The sequence below is a fragment of the Trifolium pratense genome, linkage group LG3 (genome assembly GCF_020283565.1).
Source record: "Trifolium pratense cultivar HEN17-A07 linkage group LG3, ARS_RC_1.1, whole genome shotgun sequence".
NCBI lineage: Eukaryota > Viridiplantae > Streptophyta > Magnoliopsida > Fabales > Fabaceae > Trifolium > Trifolium pratense.
In genome coordinates this window covers 32,826,214-32,853,079 of record NC_060061.1, presented here as the reverse complement: position 1 = coordinate 32,853,079, position 26,866 = coordinate 32,826,214, and the positions used below count along the sequence as shown (strand labels likewise).

General features: G+C 31.6%; 2 protein-coding genes across 2 annotated transcripts; one reads left to right on the top strand and one right to left on the bottom strand.

The window, feature by feature from the left end:
- The first annotated feature begins 5,376 nt into the window (after positions 1-5,376).
- On the top strand, positions 5,377-7,347 carry LOC123916187 (LOB domain-containing protein 15). Its single transcript, XM_045967575.1, has 3 exons — positions 5,377-5,560; positions 5,938-6,220; positions 6,754-7,347. The coding sequence occupies exons 1-3, from the start codon at positions 5,547-5,549 to the stop codon at positions 7,186-7,188; spliced, it is 732 nt and encodes a 243-aa protein (XP_045823531.1). The 5' UTR covers positions 5,377-5,546; the 3' UTR covers positions 7,189-7,347.
- Positions 7,348-23,700: 16,353 nt separating this feature from the next.
- LOC123918172 (peroxidase P7-like) lies at positions 23,701-26,028 on the bottom strand. The gene is made up of 4 exons (XM_045970147.1): positions 25,718-26,028; positions 25,068-25,259; positions 24,766-24,931; positions 23,701-24,313 (listed from the first exon to the last, which is right to left on the bottom strand). The coding sequence occupies exons 1-4, from the start codon at positions 25,919-25,921 to the stop codon at positions 23,922-23,924; spliced, it is 954 nt and encodes a 317-aa protein (XP_045826103.1). The 5' UTR covers positions 25,922-26,028; the 3' UTR covers positions 23,701-23,921.
- Between the last annotated feature and the right edge of the window lie 838 nt (positions 26,029-26,866).

The following is a 26,866-nucleotide window of genomic DNA, read 5'->3' as shown; positions in this document are numbered from 1 at the left end:
ATGTATCTAGACTATATTATAATTTATATACATCAATTTTACAATAAATCTAAAAAGTAAGAGTGTGTTTGGATGAAGGAATTTTTTGAGCTAAAGTAATGTTTTGAGGGAATTCAAATGATTTGAGGTGAATTTCATTGTTTGGATGATAATTTGAAGAATTTTTAAAATAATGAAAATTTATTAAGTATTTTGTTCAAGTTAAATTTAGAGAATTTCAAAATGACACATAAAACCAAAGAATTTGAAATTCCTTCTTCTCTATAAAATTTTAAAAATTAATAATTGATCGTAAAACCTAAAATCGACGATAAACGATAAATCGGCCGAAAATCCAAAAAACCGGCAGAAAAAACCTAAAATCGGCCAAAAGCCCAAAAATCTACTATAAACCCTAAAATCGGCCGAAAACCAAAAATCGGACAAAATCCCAAAAACTGAATATAAACCCAAAAAATTGGCCAAAATCGCAAAATTTGACTTTAAACCCTAAAATCGGCCGAAAAACCTAAAATCGACTGAAAACTAAAAAAATTGACCGAAAAACTTTAAATCGTCCAAAAATCCTAAAATCGACTATAAACCCTAAAATCGGCTGAAAACCCAAAAAATCTAAAATCGACCCTAAACCCAAAAAACTCTTCCGAAAACCTAAAATCGACCCAAAATCCTGAAATTGGCTATAAACCCCAAAATCGGCCGAAAAACCTAAAATCGCCCGAAAACCCAAAAATCAAATATAAACCCATTTTGGCCGATATTAGGGTTTATAGTCAATTTTTGGGTTTTTCGGTCGATTTTTGGGTTTTTGGCAGATTTTAGATTTTTCCGCCGATTTTTTGGGTTTAGGGTCGATATTTGGTTTTTCAACTGATTTTTTGGGTTTTCGGCCGATTTTAGAGTTTATAGTCAATTTTAGGGTTTTTTTGTCGATTTTAGGTTTTTCAGTCAATTTTGTGTTTACAGCCGATTTTTGGTTTATAGTCGTTTAAAGCCGATTTTTGGTTTTTCCGCCGATTTTTTTCGGTTTTTTAGCCGATTTAATGGTTGATTTTCGACTTTAGGTTTTTTTTTTTCCAGTTTCATGGTTTTGGCCGTTTTAGGTTTTTCGGCCAATTTTTTGGGTTTAGGGTCGATTTTATAAAAATAAATAAAATTAAATGAAGGAAATTCAATTACATTACCCAAACAAAGAATTTTACAATTGATGAAATTTCAACACTTTATCCAAACACTGAAATTTGAAAATCAAGAGAATTCAATTGAATTGACTAGTATTTAAAATCCCTTGAATTTTTAGAATCCCTCATCCAAACACACTCTAAGAGTTTTCTTATATATAGGATTTGAAGGAGTATAATTTATTTTTTTGAAGATTGATTTTTTGGTACAAGATGAAAGAAAAAAGGAAAAGATATAAAAAGAAAATTATCTTGAAAAATAGTCCCACTAGCATCAGCTAGCAGGAGAAGACTCATTTCATCCGGCGGAACAACTATAGGAGAATAAGCTTCAGGGTTGCGAGCTTCAAACTTGGCTAAGAAATCTGCCCAAGTGTTCCCCTCCCGAAGAGTATGCACCAATCTAACCCTTCAGTTTCTAGATCCTTTATGGTATAGATAATCGTTGCATAGTGGTGCCACTCATTGACATGATTAGATAGCAGCTTAATCACGATTTTGGAGTCAGAATAGCACCACAAATCCTTAATGTCCAGCTCCCGCGCCAAAACTAAACCATGGTACACTGCCAATAATTTCGCATGAAGGATATTCGAAAAGCCTATATTTCCAGCAAAACCGTGCACCCACACCCCTCATTGTTCCGAATCAAACCTCCGAAGCCAGAGATACCTGGATTGTCGATGCTACTCCCATCAACATTTAGAATCATCCCAATTAGGAGTGCTCGCGGTTCGGTTTGGATCGGTTTTGAGGCAAAAACTCATCCGATTCAAAAATAAATTCATTTGCGGTTTGGTTCGGTTTTGGATGGCAAATAAAAAAAATCCGATCCAATCCGATCCAATATTATGCGGTTTAATTTGGATCGGTTTTTGGATATCCAAATTATAAATTATAATTTTTTTAATAAATATAAATATTATAAAAAACGCTACAAAATAATAGTTTGAAATTTTTGACAAAATAAATATTAAGTTGATGTAAAATATAACATATAATATATTGAAAATTAATATTTTGGAATAACAATTACCAATTATATTCGAAACATATAAAAAGTAAAAAAAAAAATAGATTAAATTAAACTAACATATAGTTTTAACAAAATTTAAAATGTAAAAAAAGGTTAATGCAATATATATATTTATTCTAATAAAAAGATAAATAAATATTAAAATATATGTATGCGGTTGGTTCGGTTTGGATTGGTTTTAAGAAATCAATTCGAAATCTGATTCGATCCCGCGATTTTCACAAAAGAACATCCAAACACATAAAAAAAACTTTTTAGTCTTGTTTTTTTTACGACTTTCACCTTTATATGATTTACTGTACAACCATTATCGCTTCTTCATTCTTTTTCTTATTCAAAGTATTTACAACAGACTTTCCAACACACGATCTAACAAATTCAGTCCGGGTATAAACCACTAATTTACACTTAGGTGGATATAAATTAACAGATTATATGTATATTGAATTAACAGCGCTACAGATTGAGTTATAAAGTATTGTGAAGTTGGGTTTGGCAGCGAATTGTAAGGCTGAAAATACGGGTCAAACAAGAATGGATGGTGCCACTTCCTTACACTCTAAGCAATATTCACACTTTTATAATTTAATATACAAATACACTCTTCTACTCCCCTCTCTTTCACCACCCACTTTGATACAACACATTTTCAAAATCCTAATATATATGTCTCTCATTCCAACTAATTCATTATTAATTCAGATTATTATTATAAAGACACTCACTCATCAGTCATCACAACTTGATTTATAATGTACTAATCTCTGCATAATCTAGTTTAGGTTCTTTTCACTCATAAAGTACAATATCAATTACTGCCACGTGGACTAGATTATAATTCTCTTCCATCTCACATGATCTACAGTCATAGAAATTAGAATAAATGATTCTATAGACTTTACATTATCATATGTTAAGAAGTTTTACATCGGTTGTGAAATGACCAGAATATAAGTTTATAAGTGAGGGCGATCCTCATTTTACAAGCCGATTTTGTAGGGTTGAGTTAGATCCAACTCCCAATTCTAACACGATCCGCTAGGCCGCCTGCTATTAGGTTTTTGATCGAGCCATCCACCATTTATATTTGCGCCCCAAGTCCAACAGTATTGGGCACAAGAGGTGTGTTAAGAAGTTTTGTAGGATTGAGTTAGACTCTCAACCCAATTTTAAGATCATCATCATATATATTCAATGGAAGCCCTAAGCATGTTTACGATATGCGATCACAGGATTCCATGTTCGTCTCGACTTGTTATGAATCACTGAGTGTGCATGTGCATGCAAGCGTGTGTCCGTGGCTTAAAAAAGATAGGATAGCAATTAGCAAGTTTATAGTTCGCATAAGACGCTCAAAATTTCAGGGACGACCCTGTATATAGTATATGTAGGAGATTGAAAGGTAGTTTTGGTTTCTTTGCATTAAGTTAAGGTGCGGTTCAAGGGAAAATATTTGTGTGAATTAGACAAATATAGTTAAGCAGTTGTGAGAAATTAGAGAGTTGTTGATATCAAGCAAAGCAACTGTGTTAGATTCTTAAATATGAAAATGATTTTTACACATGATCATAACTTGGGTGAGATGTCCAAAATCACCATACCTCTACAAAAGTAATTTTCTTCCAAATATTTATCAACTTATCTTGAAAGATGTCCAATCTTTTTCCATGTTATAAGACAGTAACATAATATAATCAGTTGCCTTAAAAGTTTCTAAGCATTTCCATTATTAATTATCAACTTAATTAAGAAATGAATCAGTGTGTGTAACTCTTAACTATGCTTCCTTTCAAATTAACCATCAATTAATTAATTTCTACCTGTTGAATGTGATGTCGGTATGTGATTTGCTATTTTGAGCTTCTTAACTAAGAACATCAATTGAAGAGAATATAAACCTTTAACATGCAAATATTACTCTAAAATAAACAAAAAGATAGGTAGTGGAAATTAGTAATTGAGTCTGTATTTTGTCATGTTAATTCATTTTAAGGACAAGCTTGCGGTTGCTACACGGATAGTGATTGGACAATTTGGACTTACACTAATAGTATTTCAAAAAGAAGCTAGACACCAACATTATCAATATATTCAGAGAAAAATTGAGTAAGATAAAGAGGTATTAGAAGTACATTAAATCAGAATCTAATAATTTATAACGAAAGATAAGAAAATAAACAGGAAAATAAAATTACAAGGACATAAGGAAGTACACCATCAATAAACTAGAATCCCTCAAAGACACCACCACGAGAAGAAAAATACCCTTCAGAAAGAGAGAGTCTCCAATCTCTCTGACCCATCAAGAATCGAATAAGTAATCAGCTGATTCAGACCCTAATCCACATAGCACACATGTCGAAGCACTAACATCCCTAATGATGCCCCGCTACCAGGGATTTTGACAAATCGACAACCTAACTTATAGAAGTTGCTAAAAAAAACCGTCACTTTTAAAAGACCAAATTTTCCAGACTTCTAGAATCAACCTTTTCTTCACAATTTTCCACTTCAGCTACCATGTCATAGAATCCAATTTTCATAGTATACCAACATATTTAAATTGGTGAAGTACAACTAACTGGTTTTATGTTTATTAATAGCTATAATAATTCATAATAGCTATCATGACTTTGAATAAGAATAAACAACATACAAAGTTTTTTATTCTCCATCAATTCAATATATAGATGGCAATTAATATTAACACAAACATACTCAATTTATTGGTGATAATATATTTATAAGGTATAGTCCTGTCCTCCAGCTACCTCACTAAGAAGCAAGAACCACATGCATGGATGCAATTGAATCATAAAACTAATTAAGAAAGTCAATCACATTTAAGAACTCACACGTGAGTAACCACTCTTTGAGCTGTCATTTATACAACATAATAAACAATATAATATATGATATTTTTTTTTTCTGATATGCAAAGTTATCAGCTATTAGTCAATAGTTAAAAATAATCCTCGTACATATGATATGATAAACAAGAAAGATTTCAAAACATTGACAAATAACCAAAAAACAATTGTCTTTTTCTCACATATCACTCTTTAATTTCTTTCACCTTTCTTTATATTTTCTCTGTCAATATCAACAATCCTCTTGTCTATTGAGTATTTCTTTTAAATTATAAAATATTTGGTGGACATTTAAGTCCTTTGTATATACCTTGCCTTTTAAGTACACTTATTTTCTACCATATTTTCCTTTCTTCTTCTTCTTCTTTGCCTTCTAGTGACTTAATTTCTAGCTAGCAACTATTTTCTCTCCCTATAATTAAGTGACTCCTACTTCATACTCAGAGAGGGCATGCCTGAATGTCCAGAGAAAGGTAACACACACAAATCTCTTCTAACTACTCTTAGTTATCCTCTTAAGTACATGCACGCGCGTGCACACACACGCACTATGCTGATTCCTAGCTTGAAATTAACTTCTTCTGATCCACCATATCAAATTTAATTTTTCAAAAAATAAATTTAGAGATCATTTGAAAAATGACACTACTATTTTCTAAATCAGCGAGGAAAATTTAGAGAGTGAAAACGTAAAATTACTTCATTATTCTCAAAGAAATTAGAAAGGGATTTCATTTTTTCCGTCACTAATTTTTGTCGATAGTATTTTTTTTCCCTTTTCAATAGTGATATCAGATACTTAATTTTTTATGAATGACTTGATATTCTGCTAATTTTTTGTTTATGATAGGGAGAGATTTGATGAGATAGGGAAGAAGATAAAGAGGGAAGGAGATCATCATCATCATCATCATCATCATGTTTCAAATAACTCTCATCAGATGGGAAGAAGACATATGTTAGGACCACCTGGAACCCTAAATACTATAACACCTTGTGCAGCATGTAAGCTTTTAAGAAGAAGATGTGCTCAAGAATGTCCTTTCTCTCCCTATTTCTCTCCTCATGAACCTCAAAAGTTTGCTTCTGTTCACAAAGTTTTTGGTGCTAGCAATGTCTCCAAGATGCTAATGGTAAGCAAACATTATTTAAACACATGATTAATTTGTATGCGCCAACAATGTAAAACTCTTTTACCCATGCCTCCAATAAAATTACTCTATGTTATCATTTTCTCATGTTAGTTAGTTCATAACTATATGAAGCACAGACACTCGTTAGATTAGGCGTGTTCCGGTGTCACACATGCGTGATTACACTTAATTATGTCATTTTCTCAAATAATTATTTTTTTGAAGAAGCTAAATTAACTCACCCAAATTGGCACCACAGCGAATCAAACCTGAGACCTTAAGGAGGAGCACACTCCCAGGTCCCAGGTTCTCAAATAATTATTAATGTCGATATGTCAGTATCCGTGTCGTGTCCGATGTTCATGTCTGTGTATGTGCTCCGTGGGTTCCTAAACTATCTCGACAAATACCTGTTTGATGTGTTTTGATCGGATGCATGTGCATAAAAGTTTTACAGCGTCAGTGCATAGAAACTAATCTCTGAAACATTAATAGTATGATATGTTTATGATGTGTATACATGCATGTTTTAGGAGGTAGCAGAATGTTCAAGAGCAGATGCAGCAAATAGTCTTGTTTATGAAGCAAATGTTAGACTAAGAGATCCAGTTTATGGATGCATGGGTGCAATTTCAACATTACAACAACAGGTTCAATCTTTACAAGCTGAACTCAATGTATTAAGAAGTGAAATACTTAAATACAAATTAAGAGAAGCAGCTCACATCAACATGAATAATATGAATATGAATAATATGCTACAAGCTTCTTCTCATCATCATGTTCCTATGCTTCCTTCTAATTCCTCTGTGGCTGTTTCAATTGCTGCTCCACCGCCGCCGCCACCACCGCCTCCTCCTCCTCTTCCTCCAACTTCTAATTCATCTTCTTCCATATACTTCCAAGAGAGGGATCACAACAACTATAGCACAATTTCAAGTGATGATAATATTTCCTATTTTGGTTAAATTAATTTGATGCTTGTTCTAAATTATAATTATTCCATTTGTCATCAATCAATCAAGGTGGAATGAAGTAAAGAAAATGAGAGCATTGATGCTGGATTGATGTTAATTACGGCACTGATGTATGTCATTAATTATTAATTTTTTGTTATTTTGTCTTAATCCTAATATTATTAATGCCTAACATGCACATGCACTTGGTATAAATATGTATGCATATTTTCTCTTCATCATTTTATAAAGCAAACGTTAATTTTACCAAATACTATAAATTTGATCGGCTAGCTTATTTACTATAAGCTAATAGCTAGTTTATAAACTATTTGTTAGAAGTTCATTCGCTCTGAGCTAATTTATCAGTTATCCGCTATTTTTTTATCAGAGAGCATACTTCATCCGTCCCGAAATATAAGCAAAAACGAGTCAAAAAACTTAATGTATTTAGTTCAAAATAAGGACCAAATATATTTACTTTTATTGACTAATTTTTGCTTATATTTTGGGACGGAGGAAGTATATTGTTAGAATTAACTGAGCATGTGAGATGATGACAGTGTTGTGTTAAACATGTTAATCTGTGCCACTGCTGAGTTTAATTTGCTGTCTCAACGAAGTTGCGGGAGACAAAAGGAATGCTAGCTAGTAGCTTGCTTGCTTGTGATCTTCAACATGCATGTACTACGAAATCATAATTAATACATAGAACCAAATTTACAACTCAGCTAATTAATGTATTTATCGTTCATGTATTTTTTTTTAGGAAATGACACACGTTAAGGAAGCAAAAGTAGAAATAATATATTGAAATTTGTGCATTTAACTTCTTAAACATTAAATTTTTTTCGAACATTAAATGCAATTTTCTATATTTAGAAGCTTAACATGTGCCCTTTGTGCACATGACCCTTTTTTTTTACTACTTCTCTACCCTCGTATAAAAGAAATAAAAAATGAAATCAATGTTACTTAGATGAACCGAGTTTGGAACAAACGTAGCCGAAACAAAATTTTGAAAGACAATTATGAAGAGGTCGATGATGGAGAAGTGATTTCGGAGCCTAAAGAAGCGGCGATCTTCAAGGATCACAAGTGAAGCAGCGACGGCAAAAAAATTTGATCTTGCGGAGAAAGAAAAAATGAATCCGTAAGAAAAGATGAATATGATTTGTGGAAAGTGTTTTTTAGTAAATGATAATAATATATGTAACGTAAAATATAATTAATGAAAAGTAGCAACCTAAAATATAATTATTTAAAAATTAAAGTAATAAAAATTACTTTTTAGTAAAAAATTATTTATGTTTGACTTGGACGCATATATGACTGAATTGGATTGGTGTCATGTCAGCATATGACATATACATACCCTCAATTTATGTGAGAGCTAATTAGAAAAAACCATTTTTTTGGGTACAGTATAGTTTCTCTATATAATTCCTCCGGTCTCATATATTTCTATATGTAAAGATTTATTTTACAAATTTTGAATAACTGATATATTTAATTTATATTATAGATTAATTAAATATATCAGTTATTCAATAAATTTATAAAATGAATTTTTGCTAATATAGAAAACTGGAGGGAGTATTACTAGCTCGTAGAAGTAGTTCAATATTATTGTCTCTAATTCTTGGCTTCGACAAATTTGATGACCCATTTTTTTCTTTTAGTCTCTTAATTTCTATCATTATTTCAACTTTTTTTAATAGTGTTTGCAGAAATCACATGTGATCGACAAACATTTTATTTTAAAAGATTATTTAATTTTAGAAAAAATGAGTCTAGATATTGTGTAATATATTTGGTGGGTGGTCATACTCCATTGAAGTATTTAAACTTGTAAAGAGTGAGTGATGTTAATTTTCTTGGCGTGAGGATTTCAGCTAGAATTGGCGCCAAGAGGAAATCTTAGTCGTATAAGCAAGAAATTGCTAATATATATATTATGATAAAGACTTGCACTTTCTTCTATTTTATTTTACACCTTTTCTTTTGATCTTCATTATTATGATTATAGTCCAAACCATACTCTCTTGCAAGTACATAATACTACTATTGTTTTTGAAATCTCCATTCAATTAAATAGATATATAGATGTGACATTTATTGGTCCCATGTCATGATTACTTAAACTCGTGGCATCCTCCTAGTGTCGACATAAACCAATCACCATTCTTTGTATTTGGATCAATTTATATATCCTTCTCCTTGTACCATTTCGATATCATAATAATTAACATGAGCTAATTCAAATTCTTGAGTATAGTCTTTGAGTATCCTGCAGAATAAGAAAGGATCTACTATAATGAAATAAATGTAAAGCATCGGATGTAAGATAACCCGTATATATATGAGCTATAAAGTATATACAATCTTTATTTTACAAGTCGGTTTTATAGGATGAGTTAAACCAAACTCTCAATTTTAAGAATGAGCTTAAGCACATGATCAACAATAGTATTTTAGTGTATGAGGAAAATTCAATTAAAAAAAATAATTATCTTGCATGATCTAAATTTTTTTTAATGAAAAATATATAGTCACCATTAAACGATAGGGTAAATTTTATACCTATAATATAACAAAAAATTTACTATATTGTTTTTATTTTGATAAAACTTTCATAAAATAATCAATGCATGTGAGAGAGGAGACTCTCCAAGTTTTTATTTTGATAAAACTTTCATAATAATCAATGCATGTGAGAGAGGGGACTCTCCAAGATTAAGCTCTTCTTGGAGGATCTGGATTTGCTGCGGTGCATTTTGCACGTAGTTTCACGCAATTTTGAATCTCGGCCGTTAGATTAAAATTAGACGGTCCAGATTATATATTATTAAAATAAACTGTTTGTAATCTGAACCATTCATTTATGATCGGACGGCTGAGATCCAAAACCACGTGAACATTTTACTGCACGAAATCCTGTTCCCTTCTTGGATCTCACTCAACTCTTCATCCAATTTGCCAATAGACTTGGATATTCACTTTTCTTTTAAATAAAATTACATTAGGGAAGGTGTGTATTAATATTGTTTAATTCAAGCATATATGCTTGACAAGAGGCTCACTACACAACTACCCTATGCGTGCACACAAACCCCTGCGTACCACTCATCATTCCACATATAATAAGAAAAATGCAACCAATTGGAGAGCTAAATGATTACGAACATACATATTATGAGAAAGTGTCCGATTGTATATCCATTTAGTTTCATGTTATATAAAATATCAATTTTAATTATATTGAGTAGACTATAGAATTCTTTGACAAATAGTATAGACAATGCAATTTGAGATAAAGATTAATATTTAACATGTGACAACACTATGTTGGCTTGAAAGTTGAAATGCATAAATTTAAAATGTCTCACATAAATTTAGGGTGATGTGTAATCTACATAAAATGACATGGTGAGATAGTTAAATTCGAGTTTTTACTTTGATTTATTTTATCTGTATAAACTCAACTTGTAAACTCGACTCGTTAATTTATACGAGTTTATCTCATATTAAAATATTTTAAAATTATTGTATACATAAAATATATACTTATATTTATATAATACTATAAATGTATCAATATTTCAAAATATATACCAAATTGCCATATAATAGTAAGAGTTTGTTTGAATTAGTTTATTTTATAAAAAGAAAGTGATTGTTCGCCACATAAAATTATCCTTTTTTTTATAAAAAGAAATAAATTTTCAACTATACACCATTAAATAATTAACCATAATATCACTAATTATTTTACATTTTGCGTGATCCAACTATCACTTTTTTCATTTTTGTGATTTAAGTCAACAAAACGAACCTAATGAATTTTCAACTCCATGTTGGTTGCTTTGGATCGGTCTCACTAGAAGGAATGAAAATTTGAGAATTTTTTTTTTGGTGTCCTATGTATTTCTACGCATTTTTTTTAATAGCCCTCACATACCATTCTAATTTTCATTTTTACTTTTCTGCTACCTAAATAGTGCAGACGTTGCGTAAAAAAAAGTAGTGCAAACGCTATAAAAATGATAAATTTGACACCCTCTGCAGTTTTCTACTCAAGTAGCGGATTCAGTTCTCTACTTAAATAGCAGACATGTAAAATCTTGAAACGTTATGTAGAGAATAGTGTAAAATCCTAAAATTTTTAGGATTTTACACGTCCGATCGTTACTTAAGTAGAGAACTAAATGAAATGTTAAATTTCTTATTTTTATAACATCCACTATTAAAGTAGTAGAAAGATAAAAATAAAAATTAGAAGAACGCGTGAAGAAATACGAAGACTCAAAAAGAAATTTTCTGGTTTTTTTTTTTCTTTCCAATTGTTTGGTTAAAGAGAGCCCAGTTTGAATTATGGGCTGTCTGTGTAACAAAAGGCACACGACTGGACAGCATGCTCTTTGACCAAAAAAATAGTTAGATATACACAAAATGTAAATATTTTGGTTTCTAATGAACACTTTGAAAAAATCACACAAACTTAAAAGCTAATTTTTCTCGTTAGTAATTCTAAATTTTATGTTTTATTCCAAAACTAATCTTGGAATAGCATGGGAAATATGTCTTTTTTTTTACTTGAAATAGATTGAATAAATATTATAAATATAATAATTACATATGAACAAAAGGTAGACGGACAACAAGCTGCGCCGCTAAACCTTTTTGGATAGCAAAACTCAATCTTTGAAAAACTATATTCATCGACCTAGGCGACACAACATTACTATGCATGATCTTTTGAACTCTGTTTAAAATGTTTACAACATCTAGTGCTAGAAAACCAAAAGTCTCAAATGCAAACTAATGTTGAAATTGTTATGAACAATTTCTAAGCATGAACAATAATATGGAAGAATAGATGAAGGAGAGAAAGAGAAGAGAGAATAGACTATTGTATTATTCTATTCAAGGTGTGTATTACATTGTAACAAAGAGATCCTATTTATAGGACACAATTAGGGGACAAGAAAACCTACACAATAATGGACATTCATTACATATTATTCATAACACTCCCCCTTGAATGTCCATGAAGGATATTCTTTCTCTAAAAAAAAACCCTAGTGAAGGAAAAAGAGTACATCATCATTTGTGTGTGAACTGCCTCATTAAAAACCTTACCAGGAAAACCCAGTGGGACAAAACCACGGTGAAGGGAAAAAGAGTGCAGAACATATTTATATCTCCCCCTCATAAAGACAATTATTATACATGAGATGAAAAATCAAATAATCTTATGTACTAGCTGCTCCAAAGTTTTACTAAAAGTTGACTCTGTAGAAAAATCTGTTATATCTTCTTTATTATACTCTTCTCTAAATTAGCACTGCGTCTGATATTATCTTCATGTTGAGTTGTTGCAGGAACCATCATTTTGTAATAAAAAACGAATTTCTTGTATGTGTTGAATTACAATCCTCAACAAAAACATCTTCTCAGCTTGCTTGATGTAGTGCTAAAATCTTCACATGATTGGATGATATTGTTGTTTCTTTAAAGTATAAATAATTCTATGTTTTGCTTTACTTCAATATTTGGGTTGGATGAATAGGCAAAAATAAAATACTACGAAATTATAGCAAATATATTAGTGAGCTTAATTGAATTAAGATATGGTACTTCAGGACCAATTCAAATTGTTCATCATTTTCTTGAGGCATGACACATCAAATGACATTGCAACCAGTTTTAGTATACAACAAATTAGATTTGTCAATGTCAAACTGTTTTAACACTTTTGCTATATAATCTTATTTAAATTATAAATTTAAATGAGAATATCTCATAAGATCTTCGGGAGTCTAGATGATATTTTATCATTAATATAAGCCTCGGATATAAATAATTCATTGTCAAATATAACTAAATCCTTCAGGGATCATCATTATCAAGTGAGCCAGTAAATACGTTAAAACACATATTTCACATGAATTGAGTATTTCAGATGCTACTCAACTTAATTAATTTTTGAATTCACTTCAGGTGAATATGCTTCTTGAAAATCAATGATTGACATTTATCAATATACTTGAATAACAATTCAAACTCTAAACATTTTGTTTTTATTATTTTTCTCTTGAAAACTTATTCATATCGATTTATCTCCATCTGCAGATGAAATGGACTACTGGTCCAAAAACATTTCGCTTTGCAAAGCTAGTTTAATTTTGTATCAATTGCGTCTATCTTATTTAGTCAATCATTTCATTGTCTATAATCCTTAATAGACTTTGATTTATGATCCTCATTGTCATTTATCACATATATAGCGCTTTATTATGTGCAAAAATATTGTCAACGTTGACTTCATCTCGGTTCCATCGTATTCCATTCATGACATAGTTTGTCGAGATCTCTATATTTTCGTAAATTACAGGTACCTGATAAGTTCTTCTGGAACTGGAAAATTAATTATGTCAAATACTATTTTCATATCCTCACTCGGGTCATCTTTGTTTTTAGCTCATTTTCTTATTTGAGGATTTTTATCTTTGGAACCGATTTGCTTACCATGCTTCACGCGTGGTTAGGAATCATTTGCAATATTAGATTGTCCAACAGGGACATTCATTTTTATTGGAGCATTAGCAGCTGTTGATTGATTTCATAAACTTTGCAAATGAGTTATCTTTTGAACTTCTGGTTCATATTGATTTCTAAGAGGATCAAAATAACAATTATTAATTTATTTCAAAACATTTCAATTGAACTTCTAGTTCATATTTTTAGCTGCTTATTATCTCCCCCTAATATTGGGAAAACTAATTCACCAATTGATAATCAGCCCATAAGTAAAAAAATCTCCAATTATTGGCTCACTTTGGAGATTCATATAAAAATTATTTTCCCAATATTCTTTTACTACCCATTTAAATGCATTATATTGGAGCAATTGAGACGTACCCAACACATCCAAAAATGTTTATATGGGAAAATAGGTTTATAAACTAAAATTCAAATAAATTAGGGGAGAGCTTATGTATATAATAATTTGTTGGCATGATGCTATTCATATCTCAACATACATGTTTGAGTGTTCCCAACTATAACATAGAATGAATCTTCAGGTCCATTACTTTTGTTTGTATGAACATATTTCACAAGATGTTTGGTATAAATTTCAATTAACATATGATATTTATCAAATATTTTCTAGAATAATATATATAAAACGATCTCTTAAAAATAATCTCACAAACTTCTGGTTGTGAGTTTATAACAAACATACATGTGACCATTTAGTTGATGCATCAATTAAAATTTTAGGAATCTAATCGGTCCACATGATCGGTGTATTGATTTACAAATATCACCTTATATATATTCTAAAAAATAAAAGATGCTCATTTACTTAATTTATCAACTTCCTTCGGGAACTAGTAACACATAAAAATTATTAGATTGAAGAAACTTCAGGCCCTTCAATTCATATAAAATTATTTTATATTTCACATCATAATAGATTCGGGATGACCCATCCGATCTTGCCAATTACAAACTTAATATAATTTAAATTGTAAACTTCTGGTTTACTTAAACATGTGCTTAAGTTGCACTAATATCATAAGTACACCACAAACTAGAGATAAAAGTTGATAATATGTCTCGTAATATAGAGATAAAATATCTCCGTCGTTTCTTGTTTCAATATGATATTCATTTATGTGAATATCCTTCGGTAACAAATTTCTTTAAGACTTAAAATATAAAATACATTAGCAAAGTGCAACTTTGTTTCTCGATATAACAATGCATTGACTCTTCTGGAGTCTTCAATAATTTTCGTACTACCGAATATAAAATTTAATTTTTCATGAATAGTAGTATCGATGAATATTTTCAAGCTAAACAAATATGTTTCTACAAAAAATCTTTTCGGTGGAACACAATAAAAAATAGTAATAATTTATTTGTATGAGAATTAAAAGAGTAATTAAAAATAAAGTATAACAAATTTTTTTTTTATGTGGATTTCAGTAGAATTAGAAATTAAAATATAGTAACAATTAAAAGATTTTAAAATTAAAATCAATCAATTGATTTAAATATGTAACCGGAATAATTAAAATCAGTTTATATTTACAAACTGTAACCGAATTATAATTATAAGTAATTAAGAAAATAATTGTATTCAAAGCTTAAGAAAACATAATCACCATAAAATAAATTCAAAGTTTAATGTATAAAAAGCTAAATGTAACTTTTTTTCTTAGGCATATATTTCATAGGGAATAATAATCGTCTACCTCATAGTAAAATATAAAATAGATAGATAGAGATCTTACTAAGTTGTACATCGAGAAATAAAGTCGAATTATCATGTAAAAACTTTCACATTTCAATTGATAATTATTGAAATTGTACCAATCTAAAATATGATTAATCAAATTTTTTTTTTTTTGTTTTGAAATTATTTTCATAAGTTTGCTACTTCAGGAGCATATTCAAGAGACATACATAATTGTTCTTTTAATTTTGGTCCAATTTATACTAAGATCAAATAGATCATATGGACTTTAATCATGTTGTAAACAAAAATTAGTTCTTCAGGAACTCAACAACAAATCTCTATTCAGAATGGCTAGAGAAAAACACAATTTTACAATCTTTCATAATATTGGTTAAGAAAATCCATATTCTTTGAGCAATCCATCAAAGATGCGCTAATATTAAAGCTTTAGCTTTTCAAGAACTATATCACAAGTGATCTTCATATAATGATCATAATAATCTTCATAATTTCTTCAAGAAAATTTTATTCTTTGAGCAATCATTCAAAGATGCTTCAATATTAAGGTTTTCCCTTTTTATTCTTTAATTAGTTCTTCGGGAACTAGCTAATATCACATATATTTTCATTAGTTTTGCTAATTTGTCTACTTTTCCTTTTTTTTCTTTCAATTCTAGCGAGAAGCCGAGCTTTTAAAATTAACACGGCCATGACTATTACCTCAACGATGGCCACAATTTTGTCCATGGTAATCGTGTGTTGCTACATTCACTTCCGGAAATGGAGTAACATCAATGGGTTGGACTTCATTCACTTCTGGGAATGATTTTTCATTCATTTATCATTGATATATACTATCATCAAATAATAAAATTAAGCAAATACTTAGATAAGCATAATAAACATAGTCAAATAAAAAAAATTAATTCCAATTATTTTTTATTAATACTAATGTAATGTAACGTACTGAAAATTTATAATGCAAATTAAATAGTAACTTAATAATAATTATAATGTAACCTATGTTATGAATAAGATTAATTAGTAACTTATTGAAAAAATAAAAATAAATTGGCATATAACGTATTGATAACAAAATTGGCATATGATATACATTTTTTATGTTTTGTACAATATAGAAATAAATAAATAAATCCATTGAAAATTGTACATTGCCAAAATTTTATAAAAATTGGTAAAACTATCCTTTAGGGATGCATATGTATATTGAATTCTTCTGGAATTCTTAAGAAATAATTTGATTTTTCTTTTAAGTTCTTCAGGAACTATATAATATTGTTATAATGTAAGAATAATCCTTTATGCAATCCTCATAAGAATAATCCATATTCTTCGTTATATTATAATATATCTAATTGTACAATCCTTCAAAGATGTATCTGTAATGAATTCTTCAGGAATTCGTGGGTAATACAAATTGATTTTAAAATTGTTTAAGAACTGTATAACGGATCAAATATATATTCAATCAGTTATTTATCCAATCCTTCAGGGATTGATGTTCATTTTACTTATATCTATGAATCTTCAGGATTCATATTTTAAAATTTCATCATACTATGAATCTTCAGGATTCATATTTTAAAATTTATCACACCATGAATCTTCACGATTCATATTTTAAAATTTCATCATAATATGAATCTTTAGGATTCATATTTTAAAATTTTATCACACTATGAATCTTCAGGATTCATATTTCAAAAATTTAACCACGATACTTCTGGATCGAAGGTTTGTGAATCAATATAAAAAAAAACAAGAAGACAAAAAATTATCTGAAAGAATAGAATAAAAAAAACCATACATAAAATAAAATTGTCACTTCCCTTTGTTGCTATACCTTTCTTGAAAGGGGAGAGACTATCGTGCTGATAACGTGTTATGAACAATTTCTAAGCATGAACAATAATATGGAAGAATAGATGAAGGAGAGAAAGAGAAGAGAGAATAGACTATTGTATTATTCTATTCAAGGTGTGTATTACATTGTAACAAAGAGATCCTATTTATAGGACACAATTAGGGGACAAGAAAACCTACACAATAATGGACATTCATTACATATTATTCATAACAGAAATGAATTATTTAATTTTATTTAACAAAGCTACAAATGAAATTGTGTATTTAATAAAAAATAAATTTAAAGAGCGTTTCTTATAAAAAAATTCAATTTTCTTTCTTCAAAGCATTCCTTATAAAAAAAATCAAAGCTAAATTGCAGTTTTGACACCCTAAGTTTCAGAAAATTGCGATTTTGACCATTTTTGTTTCAAAATAACACTTTTGGCCATCTATGTTTAACCCCTTTTGCAAAAGGTCAATTTTGACCAATTTAATGCTGATGTGACAAGTCACTTAAGTGACTCAGCTTCCACATCAGTTTTTTTTGTCACTTATAAATTACTCTCTCTCTACCACGATATATGTCGCGTTGACAATTTTACACAATATATGTCGCTTGGGACCCGGGTTATTGCTTTGATCGTTAGTTTCCTCTGTGGTTATCTATTCTACACTGCAGGTTGTGAGTGGTTGATTTTCTATTCAGGATCCTCTGTTTGCTGCTGGTTTTTTATGTTTCCTGATGGGTTTTTGATGTGGAATTGGGTGGGTGTTTTATGTCCTGCTACTTTTGTTGTTTGGTGGTTATCATTTGCCTTTTATCGTTGTTGCCTTTTTGTTTATGCTGTATGTATCTTCCTTAATTGATACTTCTTGTACCGGGTTGGAATCGAATAAACTTTGCAGCTTCAGGAAAAAAAAAAAATCATAATTAAAATGCTCACCAGTACAATGGAACAGTTGAAGGAAATTAACATACGTTAGTCTTCCTTTCCTTTCTTTCTTTTTTTTCTAAAATAAATTAGAAGTGACAAAAAAAAAACTGATGTGACAGCTGAGTCACTTAAGTGACTTGCTATATCAGCATTGACTTGGTCAAAATTGACCTCTTGCAAAAGGGGTAAACACAAGGGGCCAAAAGTGTTATTTTGAAATATAGTGGACTAAAATCGCAACTTTCTAAAACTTAGAGGACCAAAATTACAATTTAACCAAAAAAAAATCAAATTTCAACACTACTGATTAATTTTGGTTAAAAACATGTAGGGAGTTGGTATAATATTTAGAATATAGTGTGTTGGATATTGTATATTGGGCCTAGAAATTGTGCAAGCCCAATATCAATTGATTGTACTTTAAGCTCATTGCTTGTATATGGTACATTGTCTATATAAAGTAAATGTGGCTAACAATTGTGATTAATGCGAAAGATCCCTTGACACTAACAAGTGGTATCATCACCAAAAGTTCCAAGGACCTAGTGGTGGTTTTGCAAAACCACCATCAAAGAGTTTGTTACAACCGTTTTCCAACTGTTTCTTCTTCAACAAACTTCTTTTTTCTTCAGTTTTCCAACGATCTTGCAGCTTCAATCTGCATCTTTCTGCAAATCCATCAATTCTTTGGCTTTCTTGCGCATCAAGCCATGACAGAGAATTCAGATTTTCTGAAACCTTCAATCCCTAAGTTTGATGGATTTTATGATCACTGGGCAATGTTGATGGAAAACCTGCTGAGATCAAATGAGTATTGGTCATTGATAGAGAATGGAGTTACAATTGCGCCTGCAAATGCAACAGAAGATCAAATCAAAGCTGCAACTGCAAGCAAGATTACTGATATGAAGGTAAAGAATTACCTGTTTCAATCTATTGATCGTGCCATTTTAGAAACAATTCTTGCTAAAGATACTGCAAAGGATATTTGGGAGTCAATGAGATTGAAGTATAAGGGATCTACTAAGGTCAAGAGAGCTCAGCTTCAAGTTTCTCGCAGAGAATTTGAGGTAATTGAGATGGGTGAAAGTGAAACTGTGACTGAGTATTTTGCAAGAATCATGGCAATTGCAAACAAGATGACTTCTCAAGGTGAAAGAATGGAGCAAGCAACCATTGTTGATAAAATCTTGAGGTCCATGCCAGAGAAATTCAACTATGTCACTTGTTCCATAGAGGAGTCCAATGATGTGACTACAATGTCTCTTGATGTACTTCAATCCAGCCTGATAGTGCATGAGCAAAAGATGAAAAGCAAGAAAGTGGTGAACCATGATGAACAAGCTCTCACAATCTCTGGTGCAGGGAGAGGGAGAGGAAGGAATAGTTCATCAAGAGGGCGTGGCAGAGGAAGAATAAGCAAAGAAACTGTTGAATGTTTCAAGTGTCACCAGTTAGGCCACTACAAGAATGAATGTCCTACTTGGGAGGAAGCAAAATATGTTGAAGCAGACTATGAAGAAGAGTTTATTCTTATGACAGGCAAAGATTGTGAAGAATTTGAGGTTGAAAGATGGTATCTTGACTCAGGTTGCAGCAACCATATGGTTGGTAACAAGAATTGGCTCTATGAATTTGATGAAAATTATAGAGACACTGTTAAACTTGGAGATGATTCAAAGATGAATGTTGTGGGCAAGGGAAATATCAAGCTAAGAATCAATGGCAGGATACATGTTATAACTGAAGTGTATTATATCCCAGGCCTAAAGACCAACCTTCTAAGCATTGGTCAAATTCAACAGAAGAATGTCACAATCATCTTCAAGAATGATACCTGCAAGATCTTTCATGATGACAAAGGTCTGCTGTTCACCACTCAGATGTCAGGCAACAAGATGTATACTTTGACTGCTACAGTTATCTCACCCAAATGCTTAGCAGTTTCAAAAGATGATTGGTCACAGTTATGGCATGATAGATATGCACATTTGAGTGTTAAAGGCCTAAATGTGCTAGCTAAAAAGAAAATGGTAGATGGATTACCAGTTTTGAAAGTAATTGAGTACAAGTGTGAAGATTGCTTGACTGGCAAGCAACATAGAGAAATCATTCCTAAGCAAGCTATGTGGAGGGCAAATGAGAGGTTGGAGCTGGTACACTCTGACATATGTGGTCCCATAAACCCTACAAGCAATGGAGGCAACAGGTACTTCATTACTTTCACAGATGATTTCTCAAGGAAGACTTGGATTTATTTTTTGAAAGAAAAATCTAGTGCATTAGATACTTTCAAAACATTTAAAGTGCTAGCTAAAAAAGAATCAGGTTGTGCTATCCAATGTCTGAGAACTGATAGAGGTGGTGAATATGTGTCCACTGCTTTCAATGATTTTTGTAGCAATCAAGGCATCAAAAGACAGTTAACTGCTGCTTACACTCCACAGCAAAATGGAGTTTCTGAAAGAAAGAATAGAACATTGATGAATATGGTTAGAAGTATGCTAGCTGGTAAGAAAGTACCTAAAGTTTTTTGGCCTGAAGTTGTGAAATGGGCTACTTATGTCATGAATAGAAGCCCTACCCTGTCTGTTAAAAATATGACTCCTCAGGAAGGTTGGAGTGGGAAGAAGCCTAATGTGCAGCACTTTAGAGTCTTTGGCTGCTTGGCATTTGTTCATGTACCAGACAGTCAGAGGATTAAGCTGGATAACAAGAGTGTTAAATGCATACATCTTGGAATAAGTGATGAATCCAAAGCCTACAAGCTGTATGATCCAGAGAAAAAGAAAATTATAGTCAGCAGAGATGTAATTTTTGAAGAAAAGAAAGGGTGGGATTGGAACAAATCAGAAGTCAAGAGAAATAGTGAGTTTATTGATGAGCCTGAAGAAGAGGATAATGAACCAGTCAATGATTTAGATGAGAATGTAGAAGATGGTGGAAGTGATTCAGATGCAAGTCTCCCTTCAAACCCTATTCAAACTCCAAATGACTCTGAAGATGATGAACTTGATGTACAAGCCTCAACCTCATTGGGTCCAAGAAATAGAAGACCACCAGTTAGTCACAATGACTATGTATCTGGTAGTGAGCTAGATAGTGATGATCTGCACAATCTGGCTACTTATACACCAGCTGAAGATCCAAAGACTTATGCAGAAGCTGAGAAACAAGATGTGTGGAGAACTGCAATGGATCAGGAGATGGAGTCTATAAAAAATAATAACACTTGGGAGTTGACAACTCTACCTGAAGGATCCAATGCAATTGGAGTCAAATGGATTTTCAAGACTAAATACAATGAAAGGGGTGAAATTGAGAAGCATAAAGCTAGACTGGTAGCTAAGGGATATACTCAGAAACATGGAATAGATTACAATGAGGTTTTTGCTCCTGTAGCTAGATGAGATACTATAAGAACAATCCTAGCTCTTGCTGCAAAAGAGAGTTGGAATGTGTTTCAATTGGATGTAAAAAGTGCCTTTTTACATGGTGACTTAGCTGAAGACATCTATGTTGAGCAACCTCTTGGATATCAGAAGGGAAATAAGAATAATGTGTACAAATTGAAGAAGGCCCTCTATGGTTTGAAACAGGCTCCAAGAGCATGGTACAGTAAAATTGAAGGGTACTTCAATGATGAGAAGTTTGAAAAGTGTCCTCATGAACATACTTTATTTGTGAAGTATGATAGAAATGGTAAGATTCTGATTGTTAGCTTATATGTTGATGATTTGATATGCACTGGAAATGACTTGCACATGATACAAGCATTCAAAGAATCTATGAAAAAGAGATTTGCAATGACTGACTTAGGAAAGATGAAATACTTTCTTGGAGTGGAAGTCATTCAATCTAAGGAAGGAATATTCATAAATCAGCACAAATATGCAGTTGAGATATTGAAGAGGTTTGGCATGGAACATTGTAATGAGGTTTGCAGTCCTATAGTGCCTGGATCCAAGCTTGTCAAAGATGAAAATGGAAGTGCTGCAGATGCTAGAGAATACAAACAGATGGTGGGTAGTTTGATGTATCTGCTAGCTAGCAGGCCTGACTTAGCTTTTTATGTGTGCTTGGTTGCTAGATTTATGGATAGACCTACTGAGCTTCATGTCACAGCTGTTAAAAGAATAATGAGGTATTTGAAAGGTACTCTTGCTGATGGAATAATGTACAGTCATAACTCAGATGAAGCCAAATTGGTTGGATGGTCTGACTCTGATTATGCTGGAGATTTAGATGATAGGAAGAGTACTTCTGGATATGTGTTTATGATTGGAACTAGTGCAATCTCCTGGTCTTCAAAGAAGCAGCCCATTGTAACTTTGTCCACCACTGAAGCTGAGTATGTTGCAGCTTCACTATGTGCTTGCCAAGGATTGAGGTTAAGAAATGTCATGAGTCATTTGAAGGTTGAACAAAGAGAGGCAACTATTGTCTACTGTGATAATAGTTCATCCATTAAGCTGTCCAAGAATCCAATTATGCATGGTAGATGCAAACATATTGATGTTAGATTTCACTTCTTGAGGAATCTTGCAAAGGAAGGCACAATTGAGCTCAAGCACTATCCATCTCAGGAGCAGCTTGCAGATATAATGACAAAACCATTGAAAATTGATGCATTCTACAAATTGAAGGCTGGTTTAGGGATGAAGAATGCTGTGAAATGATGATGTGATGAAGACAATACAGTTTGCTTGTGGATTGGTCTGTCTGGCTGTGTTGCCTGCAGCAGTGGCCTGCTTGACTGGCTGGCCTAACCAGCTTGCTAGGCTTGCCTGTTGGCCTAGGCGCGCGCGCGTTTTTTTGTTTGGCTTGCTAGTGTGTTAGCCTTAGCTTGGCCTAGCAATTTCTTCTAGTTTGTGTATTATTTGTTGATTGTTTTTGTAATTGTAGGGTTATACAATTAGGGGAGGATATGTTGGATATTGTATATTGGGCCTAGAAATTATGCAAGCCCAATATCAATTGATTGTACTTTAAGCTCATTGCTTGTATATGGTACATTGCCTATATAAAGTTAATGTGGCTAACAGTTGTGATTAATGAGAAAGATCCCTTGACACTAACATAGTGCACGAGGTACCAGGAATAGTAATTCCAATCTATACAATATATTAGTAGAAATTAGCAAACATGTGAGAGTTGAGATCCACAAGTCAAAGGAATATTGTGTAGCACACTTATGTACATATTCGCTAAAGGTTCGTAATTTTCTATTTGTAAAATATATCCTTAGAGGAAAATTAGTTAATTACACACTTAAAGGAAAATTCTATCTTTATTAATCTTTCGATTATTAAGTCAGAAAAGTCGTATCCTTCTTTATGAGCATTATGTTCATGTATAACTTCCATACCAACGTTACACATTTAATAATATCAGCTCATCGAGTGTTAATTACACGATCTTGAGAATTAACGAACAAAAACACAATTAAAATACAGTAACTAAAAAGCAAAGAGTAAAACTAAACCCTTTTTTATAAATTAAAAACACAAACACAATTAAATCTCACTTCTTATAATTTTGTAAAAGAAGAAACAAAAACAAAATAAAACTAAGACAATACACAACCCTCAAAAGCACACAAACTTAAAAAGACAACGAAAACATGTTTAACAACTTAATTATTGTGCGTGCCTTAGGACCCTTAATATTAAATTTGACTTAAATATATATTAGTTGGTTGCTCTGCAGTTCTTCCTGATCTCTCCATTGGATCCAGTGAGAGGACTAATGTCTCCCATCTTGATCATAGCAGCGGCAAAATCAGAGGAAAAAGAGGTTGGATTAGTACTATAGCCGCTCACTGTGGAATCGGTGGCGCCACCATTGAAAAGTTGTTGGTCCGAATGGAGAAGACCCTTTTTATTAACAAGGTTTTTGAAGTAGTTATTGTCGAAGGAAGTTGGAGTCTGAAGATCAAGAGGTGCCAAATTACTGTCCCCTGACCCTGATGTGCTTGGGCAGTTTGATTGCCTTGTGGTAGCAAATGAAGTATCTATGTTGGTCTCATTGTAGATTCGTGTCCTAAATGTTGTGCACCTTGCTTGCCCAATTGTGTGAGCACCTGGTCAGTTAAATAAGACTCTAAATTAGTTATGTGCTCCTTCCCAAATGAGAAAATTTATATTTTCTCTAAAACTTTACGTTTGATTCGTAAAACAGCAAAGACGGGACAAAACAGTATAGGATAGAATAAGATAATACATGGCAAGACAAAACTGTACTAGAGAGATATAAGACGATAATATTTTTATATTCGAAAATAAAATGGGTATTTTCGTATTTTTTATAGTTGTACCGTGGACAAAAAGTTGTCCCGTGGTTCAGTGAGAGACAAAAAAATCTTGTTTTTGACTTGTCATCTCTTGGTACATAATTTGTTCAGTCTCATAATCAGTTTCAAATCAAACAGGGCACAATAAAAGTTGTCATGTCCCCGGTTTTTTAGCAGATCAAATACACCCTAAATATAAAAAAAAAATACATATATTTCATAACCGAGGTAACTAACTATACCTGACAATGCAACTAAGTCCTTGGTGGAAAGACCAACCGCACTAAACATTGAGGTAAGTGTACTAAGGTCAGAAGTTGGTGCTGGGATTTTGGTATTAGCTGCAGATTGACTAGCCGTTTTAGCATCTCTTCTTCCAAGTTTCACATTCCAGGTTGGACCTCCAAGCTATATATCATGTAAATTAAATGCAACACATTAACTAAAATATTAAGTAATCAATTAATTAATTACCCTTGCATGGTTAGTAGACTAGCTATATTTTGATTGACTGATTAATTCTTTGATATATGACTACACTTACAATTGCAACAGAGTCTGCGGCAGCAATAGCAAGGATATCAGCACATGATACAACTCCGGGACATACGTTCTCCACAGCTGTTTTTATGTTGTCAATGACATCGAATCCACGAGCAGAATTCCTATTCGGATTTGCATTTTTCTCTCCAGTAAAGCTTGATGTGTCATCCAATAGAATTGACCCATCACATCCCTATAATTGCCAATAATATATACAATTTACTTATCGTAATTGTGAAGTTTAAATTTTTTAGTGATGTCATTTTTATTTCCTTTTTAAAATTTATTTTATTATAAATTAAGACCCCTTTGACTTTGTGAATTTTTTTTTTCTATTTTGATTTCTTAAAATTTGTATTGTTTAGCTGCTAACATGAAGATACTTGACTTTAAATTAAAAAACTGTGTATTTTTTAAAAACAATAAATATGCTAAAATATTTCTTTTATTATATTCAAAAAATGAAAAATGACCACCTCTAACTAACATTATATTTCATCTTATCTATGTCATCATTATTTATTTCAAGAGTTTCACATCTTTTTATAATTATCAAAATAGAATGAACAAATATTTTAGAAAATAAATATAGAAAATGTTTTCATAAAATAAACATATAGCCTAAATTAATGATCCATATATAAGGCTTACATTGACAAAGCAATCATGGAAGAACAAACGGAGGATGGAAGCGCCAATTCGGGCCTCATTCGCTATGGCGGATTTCACCGTGGATTGTACTGTGGAAGAAAGTTTGGGACAAGAACTTGAGTAAAAGCTTGTAGAAAGTTGTGCATTGGCACTCCCAACTATGAGGAGGACAAAGAAAGCCAAACTAATCATGGAAGAAGCCATTGATTAAATTCTCTAACTAAGAAGTTTCACTTAGCTAACTTAGCTCTAATGTTTCTGTTTGTTAATGAGAAGAGAAGTGTGGTTTATCAATTGATAAAATTAGTTCCATATTTATAGTGGTTCTTTGCAATGTCTAGAGTTGGCAATGTCAAATGTATAATACGTAGAATATAAGACAAGTCATATATGCATGATGCTGCATGGGCCAGGGAAATTAATATTATGAGATCTTTTCAAAAAAAATGTGGTGGGTATTACGAAAACTTCAATTTTTGTTTTATTTTTTATTTTATAATAAAACTTCAACTTCAAAATACTAATTATTGTTGATACAAATGATACACATGTTGTGACTTGAGTTTAAGTCTAAAATTTCTGCACAATTTGTTTAAGTTGAGTTTATAGAAATAATAAATTTTACGTAAAATTTATAAATGTTCAATGAGATTTGTAGTTCCGGTGACTTTATATATTATTGATGTGTCTCACCTGATCCAAATTTTATATTGCGGATTTTTGGGTACATATTTTATTTAGATATATGTATCGGTATATTTATTGAGTAGACAATTTTGATAAATTTACAAATAATGTTTATTAATTATTCTATATTAAGTATTATCTGTAAATCAATTAAAATTATCTATTTTAACGGTGTAAGTGTAACGATAAATATCAAAATAAGATATGTACCGAAGTATTCACCATTCTATATTAAAGAAAACTTCAAAATGAGTAATAAATTTATGAATACGACTTCATTAGAAAAATGAGATGTGTAGTTGTGATTTGATTCGACCAATTCAAAGATAACAAAGTGTGCAAATCATTTTTTCTACGAGCCTAACTACTTTTGTTCCAGTGTTTAGCTTTGTCAAAGTGTTTACAATTGCTTTGGGTCACATCAAATGGGCCGTATTTTCCATGCGATATCCTTACAAGTTG